General features: G+C 44.8%; 1 protein-coding gene across 1 annotated transcript in view; it reads left to right on the plus strand.

The window, feature by feature from the left end:
• The window catches only part of LOC126344554 (tyrosine-protein kinase Dnt-like), a 500421-nt gene that overhangs the window by 312717 nt on the left and 174334 nt on the right, over positions 1–13370 (plus strand). Inside the window, exon 2 of the mRNA XM_050002028.1 lies at positions 5356–5483. Coding sequence (XP_049857985.1) covers positions 5356–5483 — 128 coding nt within the window. The remainder of the gene's footprint in view (positions 1–5355; positions 5484–13370) is intronic.

The following is a 13370-nucleotide window of genomic DNA, read 5'->3' on the forward strand; positions in this document are numbered from 1 at the left end:
AAAAAATGCAAGCGGGTTTAGGGGAGCCACTCAACGTTTAAACACAACACTGTCCTATGTCTGGTATGAACATCTATATTCTGAGACGATATGGAAGCCACAGGTTGCACTGTTTACAGTCTAAGTCGTAAATGTTTATCCCAATTAACAATCTTGATGATTAACAGCCCAAAATATAATTCAGACGAGCGTACGTGTAACCGACACGACGCGGGTGATTGTTGCTGATGCGGAAGCCGAATGATCGAACGAGAGTTCTTACGCTCGTCGCACATACAGATACCTGGTAATAGTCCTCCTTGACACTAGTAATTATGAAACACTGTTCGTAAAGTTAATTTTTCAGTTCTCAGTTCTCACTTGTACGAGCGTGCGCGTAACCGTCGCGGCGCGGCTGATTGTTGATAATGCGGAAACGCGATGATCGAACGCACGTCCTCACGCTCGCTACGAGACACTGGCACTTGACTGCACTCGTTTGTGGTAAACAGTATTACTGATTCACATTTGTTCATTCTTGGAGACCGAACACGGCGCGGATCATCGATGCTATGCGACACGCAACGAGAGGAGATACAAATACGTTATTAACGCCACTGCTCATTTTCAATTATTTCTTGACGCACTTTCCTCTGAACCATTTCCATATGTCATCACTTTACTATAATAGCACTTGTAGCAACACTTCAACCTGAATTCTGACAATGCTTCTACATTCAGAGCTACACACTACACAACATAACAGTTTCGTGTCCCGTGCTCGACTCGCTACAGACGCGGCTGCCCGCAAAGATACTCCACAACTACGCCAGCGATATGACAATACGCTTACACACTCTTGTAACAGCCGTCTGGTTACGTACAAGTTGTGTACATAACCTTTCGCTCCTTGCATTTTATCCGTGTTACCTTTAGAATTTTAAAGACTGACCCACTCAACATTGTCAAATCCTTTCTGTAAACACACAGATGATATAAACGTAGATTCACCTGTCGTTTGCCTGTCTTTAAAGGCAAGTCGTAGTCTCAGTGTTTTCTGACTTGTCTCTACATTTCTATGGAACCTAAACTGATCTCCCCCAAGTTCGGCTTCTACCAATTATTCCATTCTTCTGTAAATAATTGAGTCAGTATTTTCCAAGCATGACGTAATAAACTGACGGATTACACCGGACAGCACTTACTTTACTTGGAATTGGAATTATTACATTACATTACATTCTTCTTGAAGCCTCGTGGTATTTCCTTTGCCTCGCATATCTTGCATCCTAGTTATAACTATTCTCAAAATCATAGTGCACCAAAATCTAGCCCGTTGTGTGTTGGGTACGAGGCAGAAGTTTCACAGTGTAATCTTGAGCAATGACAGAAGGAGGGACTGTTAGCGTTGCCTTCCTGTGAAAGAAGTGGTTCAGCAACGTAGTGTTCTATTGTTTTGATGAATACTGTGTAGAAGGAAGGGAGAGGGTGAAGTCTTAAGTTATAGGGTAGCAACAGGGAGTGGTGGGTGGGTGCAGGGTGGCTAACTACCGAGCTTAACGTCCCCCCCAGACGGGCCAATCAGCCTCCGTAATTGCACGCCTCTGATCAGTGAGACACTGAAACCGTCTTCGTAGTTGAGGTGTTGAGGTGCGACGTGACGCTGTCGATGGTGATCCCCCAGTCTGGTGGACACGTTAAGTTCGGTAATCTCCTTGCGTTATTCGATAAGACCACACTATGTACACCAGTTTCTCCCTTCTTTTCTTTTATCATCATCATTATCATCAAAAACAACAACAACAACTACTACTACTACTACTACTACAGTGGCAAACACTTCAAGGGAGGCGCTGTGCATCACGGAAACGTGTACTTCTAAAATTTCGAGAAAGCACTTTCCGGGGAGACCCGGCCAACAAATTATTCCCCCGCATCCTCCCACACGACTCGTGAAATGACCGCAACGATAAAATTCGAGAAGCTAGAGACAGTACAGAAGCCTGTCAACAATCATTTTCCTAACCCGCTATCCGCGAACTGAACATGGAAGAGGTGACCAGTTTGAGGTACCAATTACCACCAGACACCGTCAGATCGCTTGCGGAATATTGATGTAGATATAGAACATGACCAGGTTAGCCGAGTGCGCTAACGCGCTGCTTCCTGGACTCGAGAAGGCGCTCCGGTCCCGGATGGAATCCGCCCGGCGGATTAACGACGACGGCCGGTGTGCCGGCCATCCTGGATGTGGTTTTTAGGCGGTTTTCCACATCCTACTAGGTGAATACCGGGCTGATCCCCAGGTCCCGCCTCAGATACACGATCCACAGACATTTGAAACACATTCACACTATTTCACGATTTACACTATACGCAGACAGCTGGGGTACACTATTTCCGTCCTGGGGGGGATGGGGTGGCGGCAGGAAGGGCATCCGGACACCCCTTACAGTGAACATGCCAAATCCGGTTAACCATGACGGACCCTGCGTAACCGCAGGATAAGGCGCAAGCGATACATAGAATGTTGAACATGACCACAAATAAGATACTACGTATATTCTGTACATGCATTTATCACAGCCACGTTTACGAGTCCGTGTAACACATACTATACACTTGCCACGCAAGCAGTGTTGAAGCGAGCGTGACGCGCCAATATTTCTCCCCCCTCCAGGATTCGAACTGGGAACCGGCCGGCTGAGCGCCACATCTCGAGCGAGCGTTAGCGACTACGAGCACGGGCCAGAGTAAAAATAAAAGCAATACAACGAAATGCGTGCACTTACAGCTTTCGTCGTGAGCAGTCCAACCCGAATACCTGCGCGGCGTTCATCTGCTGAGAGCTCCAAGGCGGGCTTTGAGGCGGCCGTGATTACATCACGCGGTGGCAGTAGCGGCGGAAAGCTCCCAGAGTGCACCGCGCTACATAGCGTGCCTTTGTAGCGCCGAAGCGCGGTCCATCGTCTTCTGCCCACGGCGATGTAGGGAAAGGGGAGGGCTTTGTAAGAGGAGCGATGCGTCTTGGAGCAAAGCGTCTGCAATTTCTTTGCGGGGAAAAAAAACCACACCGCGTGAGAAGGCCTCGCCACAGATGAGTCGCTACGGCAAGATTGGCGACATGCAGAGAATGTTCGGTTTGTTCATTCCTGTGATGAGTTTTACAGGTAGCCGCTCCTGACAAATGCAGTACACTTCGCGAGATGGGTTTCTCTACGTCTTGCCCACCGGCGGACGTCTTGGTAACGTTTCGATACACGTAAGACTCAACGTGGAAGGTATGAACACCAAGTTATGTATCACTATGAAGTGTTTCGAGCTCTCGCTGAAATTATCCTGCATTTCAATCTTCCATGTTTCAGTACCGGATCTATTAAATGGAAAGAAAAATTGTTTTTTACGAGTTATCGCGTATTCCAGAAGATCATGAACAACATGAAAATATATACTGCATTCCATTCGTGCTATCTCAGACTTGTAGCATTCCATTAGCGTTCAAGTTCTTATGCATGCTTCTGTGCTAAGGAATATTAATAGTCTGAATAAGTAATAAACGGATTACTCGCGGTTTCTCAAATCGTTGCATTAAATAGTAATCGTAACAAATCATCTCTCCTGAATTCTTCTAAAACAGCTTTCTGTTTATTCGTTTTATAAATTCGCACGTCTTCTTCATGTTGCAGTACAGGGAGCAGAAAAAAACAATCTGAAAATAATGGTAACACTCATTTGACAAGATTCCCTGCAAACGTGACCGTCTTTTTGACGTCACACGCATTATCGACAGTCGATATGGCAGGCACGATATGCATTTTGACACATTTAGATGTTTTGAATTATAACTTGCATTATGCTGTTTAAAGGCGACGGCAAGTTGAAAATGCATCACAAGCACGTTAACCTTACCATGAAATGTGAGTTAATAACGCACTAACGATATAAGCCTACATGTATGATAACGGAAACATGAAACAAAAGTTACATGACTAAGCCGCGAAAAAAAAGGAAAAAAAAGGAGGATATATCGTTGTCTACGGAGCCGACGGATGTAGGTTCGCACTCCGCAAAGTGCTAATTTTTTTTTTTTTTTTTTTTTTCGTCTTCGCGTTGCTAACACATTTTGGAACTTGCTTGTAAATGTTATATGATCTGCATTTTTCGATGCTATTTAACATTTCTGTCTTATTAGAGAACGAAGGATGAAATATTTGACTATTTATTTCCGAATAAGTGACAATTTTCTAATGTGTGGTTAGGCAGGAACCTAAGAAGAGAGCTTAAACTGCAGGAACCTAAGAGGAGAGCTTAAACTGCTGCGAGTGTAACGATGAGCAGTAACATTCACATTCTTTCTTGTCACAGTTATTTCGCGGATAATTCTCAAGTCAAAAGACTTCTCACAAACCAAACACTAACGAAAGTCGATAGCAGTTCCTTAGGGTGTCTATTTTGCGCGTGACGTCAAAATTACTTCACGTTTGTAGGGACTATTGTGAGATGAGCATTACCGTGATATAATTACGCCACCGCGTGGTAGGGCACTTCGAATCGTTGGAAATGCGCCGTTGTGAAGCTACGGCCATAAACGATAAGCATCTAGCGCGAGCGCGCGGAAATGCGTGCATCACATCAAAAATAACATTGAAAATCATTGCACGAGCAGCTCTGTTCATTACCATGGAAGAAGAGCAGCTGTGGACTTGCTTTCACCACGAAAGAATGAACACAAAATAGTATTTCCTATCAAGGAATAAAACTGTACAATTAATTGGAGAGACTGAAGAAATTGCTAAAAGAAAATGATTTAAAAAGGCAGTTAAAAAGTACCTGTTACACAATACATTCTATGCATCGAAGGCTTATTTAGATAATGCAGAGCAGGAGTCTGGTAAATAATGTAACACAAATAAATAGTAGTAACACTAACAAAATGTCTGTCATTCCACGTAACAGTGTCACACTACGTTCTCCTTCTTTTTTCTTTTCTTGAAAAACTTACTTTCAACGCTATTCATTGTGTAATACTACACACCTTTTCCTCTTTCTGAGCTCAGTATCTCACATGGACGTCACATGAGTATGAAACGATGTGTGTGCGCGTGTAGTGACTGGGAGTGAGAAATGGATGAATAGTGGCGCGCTAGCCTTTTACTCTATTAAATAACTTACTTATAAAACATCGTTGCACACTAGGAACAAACAGAATGAAGTAGCACTGTTTCAAACATATCGGCCATCATTTCGGGAGGGTGGACGCTCCAGGCTTTATTCAGCCATTACGATTTACGTTTTCCGCGGTTTCCTTAAAGCACTTCCGGCAAACGTCGTTGTTCGTATGTGTGGGTTGTGAACTCGTGTGTTGGTGTGTTGCAGGTCTGGAGGCGGAGCTGTTCTACGTGCGGGATGGCATGGTCAACACGTACGCGCTCAACTTCGTGGTGCCGGTGCACCCGGGCATCGAGAGCCTCCACTTCACCTGGCAGTCGCTCGCTGGACGACCGGTGAGTTGCGCAGTGCCAGAACTGACACACGTCTGTATGTTTCCGCTCCCGTTCTCAATCTCGTCGACACCCTTCTACTTATACTGCTGCGTCGTCTTCTACACTGAAAAGCCAAAGAAACTGGTACAACTGCCTTATACCGTGTAGGGCCCCCCGCAGCACGCGGATGTGCCGCAACATGACGTGGCATGGACTCAACTCATCTCTGAAGCAGTGCTGGAGGGAACTGACACCATGAATCCTCCGAGGCTGTCCATAAATTCGTAAGAGTACGAGGGGGTGGAGATCTCTTCTGAACAGCACGTTGCAAGGCCTCATTCAAGATATGTTCAATAATGTTCATATCTGGGGAGTTTGGTGGCCAGTGGAAGTGTTTAAGCTCAAAAGAATGTTCCTGGAGCCACTCTGCAACCATTCTAGACGTGTGGAGTGTCGCGTGGTCCAGCTGCAATAGTCCAAGTCCCTCGGAATGCACAATGGACATGATGCAGGTGATCAGAAAGGATAATTACTTACGTGTCACCTGTCAGAGTCATATCTAAGCGTATCGCTCTAACCGCACACGCCTCACAACATTATATACCCCCCACCAGCTTGAACAGTCCTCTGCTGACATGCAAGGTCTATCTATTCATAAGAATGTGTCCTTACCCGTACACGTCTATCTGTTCGATACAGTTTGAAGCGAGTCTCGTCTGACTAGGCAACATGTTTCCAATGAAACGTCGGTGTTGACGGGCCCAGGCGAGGAGAAAAAAAAAAAAGGTTCAAATGGCTCTGAGCACTATGGGACTTAACATCTATGGTCATCAGTCCCCTAGAACTTAGAACTACTTAAACCTAACTAACCTAAGGACATCACACAACACCTAGTCTTCACGAGGCAGAGAAAATCCCTGACCCCGCCGGGAATCGAGGAGTAAAGCTTTGTGTCGTGTAGCCTTCAGGGGTACACGAGTGGGCCTCCGGTTCCGAAAGCACGCTGACATTTGTTGATGGCCCAGCATTGAAATCTGCAGCAGTTTGCTGAAGGGTTGCACTTCCGTCACGTTGAACAATTCTTTTAAGTCTTCATAGGTGCCGTTCTTGCAGGTTCTTTTTCTGGCCGCAACGATGTCGGAGAGTTGATGTTTTACCTGATTTCTGACATTCACGGTACATAAGTGAAATGGTCGAACGGAAAAATCCCCACTTCATCGCTACCTCGTAGATGCTGTGTCCCATGGCTCGTGCGCCGACTATAACTCCACGTTCAGACTCACTTAAATCTTGATAACCTGCCATTGTAGCAGCAGTAACAGACCTACCATCTCCCCCACACACTTGTGTTATATAGACGTTGCCGATCGCATCGCAGTATTCTGCCTGTTTAAATATCTCTGAATGTGAATACGCAGGCCTATACCAGTTCCTTTGGCGCTCCAGTGTACAATGCTTAAAATGCCCAGTACAGTGCCGTTTCATCAGTGTTGTAAATCTGGTGGAGTGAAAACTATTATGTTCGATGAAACCGAAGATTTCACCGATTAACGCATCAGCTGCATCGTTGTTACCACGAAGTTTCTCGTATTGTCGACCAGTTTCTTTAATCCCGCAGTGACGATTTAATCCTGATGAACGGTTAAAGTTTCCTTCAATCTTCAGAGTTTCTACTTTCTCTCTTACTGTCTATCATCGGATCTGATACGGAAACTCGTTCTTCTGGTGGAATCGCAAGGTCAGCGCTTCGCCTATAAGGGGCAGACAAATGAAAACGTGACACAAGGGGAAATGTAAGTAAACTGTTTATTATTTCAATGGTAACAGCTATAACTGTTTATACATTTATACTACTGTGAGGCAAGACGGTCAGTGCCTTCATGGGAAAATGTTTGCGTTTGCCTACCGAAACTTGATTGTACCCAGGGATGTGTGTCTTCGTCCGAAGGAAATCGACGGAAACGATTACGTTTCTTCGGTGCTCGAAAGGTATGGAAATCTCATGGGAAGAGATCGGTACTGTATGGAGGATGTGTAAGGGTCGCATGTTGCCAAGATTGTTACGAGTGCGCTGAACGAGTTCAGTAAAAGATATGTCCCCACTACCACTTAATTTGGAAGAGTTTGAGTGTAGTTCCATGCAGCGGTGCAGCAGTCAAATACTCGATACCGTGATGTGTGCAGAGGTACTAAGACTCCTATAACCCGAGCTGAGCGGTCTACCATGTTTTCCCAGGAGTATACTATATTCATACTTGCTTATGTATGAGACCCGGTGCGAGTGGATGTTGCTGATTAAATGTATTGAAGAATTTATCGTGAAAAATGTGGCTGCTCACCTGTAAACTGCACTAACCATTGCAAAAATGGTTTTCGCATGTTTAGATTTCCATGTGATCCTGAACGAAGAAAACGAGACAACTGGTTACCAGGATCTGGCACCTCATTTGTGTATTGCAAATATATGTTAAAAAAAGTAATTATAAACATAAAACCGATTGCATGAAGCAGTTCGTCTCAGTTTTTTTATTCTTCAGGTGTTTTCGCAATTGGCAAAGTGAAAACGAATATTTGGGCCTGTTGTGGTTATTTATACATACACAAACTGAATAATTCGTAACTCCTTTTCTTATTTACATATTAAGATATTTTTACAGCGGATTGATCGTTGTGAGGCAACCTGCACAAGTAACATAACTTCCAAACTATAAAGTTTTGACCACAACAAGTAACAACGTTTCCATCTTATTTTTTTATTAATGATAAAAACACTTAATAAAAGCGTGAATTTCATGTACACAAACTTTATGGTTGGTGCTTGGTAAGAACGGGTGTTTACTCAGACCCGCTGCTGGGCACAAACTACATCTACATCCAAACTCCGCAAGCCACCTGATGGTGTGTGGCGGAGGGTAGTTTGAGTACCTCTATCGGTTCTCCCTTCTATTCCAGTCTCGTATTGTTCGTGGAAAGAAAGATTGTCGGTATGCCTCGTGTGGGCTCATGGTCTCTTCGCGAGATATACGTAGGAGGGAGCAATATACTGCTTGACTCATCGGTGAAGGTATGTTCTCGAAAATTCAACAAAAGCCCGTACCGAGCTACTGAGCGTCTCTCTTGCAGAGTCTTCCACTAGAGTTTATCTGTCATGTCCGTAACGCTTTCGCAATTACTAAATGATCCTGTAACGAAGCGCGCTGCTCTCCGTTGGATCTTCTCTACCTCTTTTATCAACCCTATCTGGTACGGATCCCACACTGCTGAGCAGTATTCAAGCAGAGGCCGAACAAGGGTACTGTAACATACTTCCTTTGTTTTCGGATTGCATTTCCTTAGGATTCTTCCAATGAATCTAAGTTTGGCATCTGCTTTACCGCCGATTAATTTTATTTGGTCATTCCATTTTAAATCACTCCTAATGCCTGCTCCCAGATAATTTATGGAATTAACTGCTTCCAGTTGCTGACCTGCTATATTGTAACTAAATGATAAAGGATATTTCTCTCTATGTATTCGCAGCACATTACACTTGTCTACATTGACATTCGGGTGTCATTCCCTGCAGTGCGTCAATTCGTCGCAGATCCTCCTGCATTTCAGTAAAATTTTCCATTGTTACAACCTCTCGATATACTACAGCATCATCCACAAAAGGCCTCAGGGAACTTTCGATGTTATCCACAAGGTCATTAACTAATTCGACGTAATGCACAAAAAATAACATAAAATGGTAGTTTTGCTTCATAGGCCTGTAAATCATACTTCTGTGGTTGAGTTCACGCATGGTACAATTCCCCTCTGTAAAAACAAAACTGCCGTATTTTTTAAAGCACCTACTTATGATTAAAACATAAACACCCTTTTTGCAAGTGCCTGCACTCGTGCAAAAGCTAATAAGCAGGCATAGGTTGCTACTGCGTAGCATATATATTTGAATGCATTGGGACGGAGTTCGTAATTCATTACGTTTAATATTTACAGAGTACTGCGCAAGTTCCGAGCCTACATTTCTATAGCAGTGTAATACTACATTTCAATTTTTGTGTTACATGAAAAGGGCATTCCAAGTATCTCTATACACATTAATTGTTGTTCGGTACATTTCGTACAAGCAGTATTCAATTTCCTAATAAGTACTGTTAAAAGTTGCAGGAATAGTAAACTACCCACAAAGTGGGTGGTTAAATTGTCAGAGTTGGGGGAAACATGGCGGACGATTCAACCTGTTATTATAGGAACTCTAAGAGGTACCGTTGTACACATCGAAGCCGGCCGGGGTGGCCGAGCGGTTCTAGGCGCTGCAGTCTGGAACCGCACAACGACTACGGTCGCAGGTTCGAATCCTGCCTCGAGCATGGATGTGTCTGGTGTCCTTAGGTTAATTATGTTTAAGTAGTTCTAAGTTCTAGGAGACTGATGACCCGAGAAGTTAAGTCCCATAGTGCTCAGAGCCATTTGTACACATCGACAAACCTATCACCGCCCTGTCAGATCAACAAATGGCTCTGAGCGCTATGAGACTTAACATATGAGGTCATCAGTCCCCTAGACTTAGAACTACTTAAACCTAACTAACCTAAGGACAACACACACATCCATACCCGATGCAGCATTCGAACCTGCGACAGTAGCAGCAGCGCGGTTCCAGACTGAAGCGCCTAGAAGCGCTGGGCCACAACGGCCGGCGCCCTGTCAGTTGACGGCGTTTGGCTAATGGAAACTGGTTGAGGCTGCCGCTGCCTGTGTGTTCGGTAAGGCACTTGTCACTCACGCCCTGGGATCGTTCTGACGGACAGATTAATTAGCACCACGTCTGCTGGGTCGAGGTAGCGAAGGGTGAGGAGGAGAGGGGAGAGGAGGGGAGGTAGCAATCAGTGTGTAACGTATGGGGCTGTCACCAGCAACAATAGCGCAGCTCTCCCCTCCTGTCTCCAGCTGCCTGCTACACTGCCTGTCCTTCAACTCCAGCCCGCGTCGCAGGCTGTGCTTTCAACATTCAGAACCGAGCGAGGTGACGCGCGGTGTTAAGACACTGGACTCGTATTAGGGAACGCGTCGGCACAAATCTCGGTCCGCCCATCCAGAAATAGGTTTTCCGTGACTTAAAAAAGATTTTCCACGGTATGTGAATTAATTTTATGAGAACTGCCAATTTCGCTTAAACAAAAGGACATCCACATTAATGCGTCCAATCATTATAATTTGTATCTTGATCTACCTTATACAGCAACTGAAAAAAATTATGGAATGTATAAAAGTTCCCGATTTATGTATTACGCAACACGTTAACCGAGAGAAGCACAAGGCCAAACTGTGATGGTATATACACTACTGGCCATTAAAATTACTACACCACGAAGATGACACGCTACAGACGCGAAATTTAACCGACAGGAAGAAGATCCTGTGATATGCAAATGATTAACTTTTCAGAGCATTCACACAAGGTTGGCGCCGGTGGCGACACCTACAACGTGCTGACATGAAGAAAGTTTCCAACCGATTTCTCATACACAAACAGCAGTTGACCGGCGTTGCTCGGTGAAACGCTGTTGTAATGCCTCGTGTAAGAAGGAGAAGTACGTACGATTACGTTTCCGACTTTGATCAAGGTCGGATTGTAGCCTATCGCGATTGCGGTTTATCGTATCGCGACATTGCTGCTCGCGTTGTTCGAGATCCAATGACTGCTAGCAGTCGAGATGACAGGCATCTTATCCGCATGACTGTAGGGGATCGTGCAGCCATTTCTCGATCCCTGAGTCAACAGATGGGGGCGTTTGCAAGACAACAACCATCTGCACGAACAGTTCGACGACGTTTGCAGCAGCATGGACTATCAGCTCGGAGACCATGGCTGCGGTTACCCTTGATGCTGCATCACAGACGAGAGCGTCTGTGATGGTGTACTCAACGACGAACCTGAGTGCACGTCATTTTTTCGGATGAATCCAGGTTCTGTTTACAGCATCATGATGGTTACATCCGTGTTTGGCGACATTGCGGTGAAGGCACACTGGAAGCGGGTATTCGTCATCGCCATACTGGCGTATCATCCGGCGTGATGGTATGGGGTGTCATTGGTTACACGTCACCTCGTGTTCGCATGGACGGCACTTTGAACAGTGGACGTTACATTTCAGATATGTTACGACCCGTGGCTCTACCCTTCATTCGATCCCTGTGAAACCCTACATTTCAGCAGGATAACGCACGAGCACATGTTGCAGGTCCTGTACGGGCCTTTCCGGATACAGAAAATGTTCGACTACTGCCCTGGCCAGCACATTCTCCATATCTCTCCAATTGAAAACGTCTGGTCAGTGGTGGCCGAACAACTGGCTCGTCACAATACGGCAGTCACTACTCTTAATGAACTGTGGTATCGTGTTGAAGCTGCATGGGCGGCTGTACGTGTACACGCCATCCAAGCTCTGTTTGACTCAATGCCCAGGCTTATCAAGGCCGTTATTACGGCCAGAGGTGGTTGTCTGGGCACTGATTTCTCAGGATCTATGCACCCAAATTTGCGTGAAAATGTAATCACATGTCAGTTCTAGTACAATATATTTGTCCAATGAATACCCGTTTATATTCTGCATTTTTTCTTGGTGTAGCGATTTTAATGGCCAGTATTGTATCTTGTATCACAAAAATCACTGATATATAGTTATACTGATATTTGCTTTACGGGCATAAGATCGTGGTCCGCTGCATAATTCTCTGCCTAACGTTTCGTCTTCCAAAACCGCCTGCGGGATGCGAGATATGCCGGTGCCGGATCCAACCCGCCAGGTGGATTAACGACGAGGGTCGACGTGCCGGCGTCGGTCAGCCTGAATGTGGTTTTTAGGAGGTTACCCACATGAAACTAGGTGAATACCGGGCTGGTTCCCACGTTTTGTCTTGGATAAACACTATGCAAACGTGTAGTACAGTTTCTCACCCTTCCACACATGATTTACGCCATACGCAGGCAGACTGGGTAACACTGTTCCTGACCTAGGTGCGGTGAAAGGGACACTGATGACCATAGCTGTTTGGTCTCCTGAAGCACTTACTCACCATTAGCAACATCATCTTCTAATCCAGGAGACTTCATCACACGCTTTAACGTCCCAGGTGGCAGTTACAGTCTCAAACAAACTCACTAAAATCGAAGTGTTTATATGGAACAATTGGTTCGTGACGTCATCACACCGCTATCTAAGATCGCAAGGTCACGCGGACGTATGTTTTGTAGCTTGTTGTGCGGAAGAGTTTGCACTGTTTGTTTTATTTAGCACTGATGATGCCTTCATTATGCGAAGACGAAACGTTAGGCAGAGAATTATGCCTTGCACAATGGAATGCTGCTCATGGAACAACCATAGCAATAATGCAGATACCGCACGTGAAAGTCTGCATTTAGTGATACACAATGTTAACATAGTTAATGTTTTTCTTTTTACCTAAGGATTGTCTGTTTGACCTGACTGTTAGTTATAAAAAATTTACGAGTAGCTATCGTGTTAAATCATGTTTTTTCGGTAATATTTAAAAAACTGTGTATCATCTTCTGCTTAAAGCAACGTTTTCCATGGCTTCCTTAAACGGCATAAGACAAATGCCTCGATGATTCCTTTGAAAGCGCACGGCCTGTTTTCGTTCCCATAGTTCCGCAGTCGAAGCTTGTACTCCGTCTCAAGCGACGCTTAACTAACTATGTTATTCGTTCCTTCCTTCAACATTCAGTGAATAGACGTAGAGAGAGAGAGAGAGAGAGAGAGAGAGAGAGAGAGAGAGTCTACTACTAATGTGTTACGACACATAGCACGAGGAGTTAAGTTATTCAGAAGGCATTGTCAAGGAAGTTCTACGCTTTGTATGGTGATTTCGTTCTGCTAGACACAATCTCTGAGTGAACAT

This window comes from Schistocerca gregaria, chromosome 1 (genome assembly GCF_023897955.1).
Source record: "Schistocerca gregaria isolate iqSchGreg1 chromosome 1, iqSchGreg1.2, whole genome shotgun sequence".
Classification (NCBI taxonomy): Eukaryota; Metazoa; Arthropoda; class Insecta; order Orthoptera; family Acrididae; genus Schistocerca; species Schistocerca gregaria.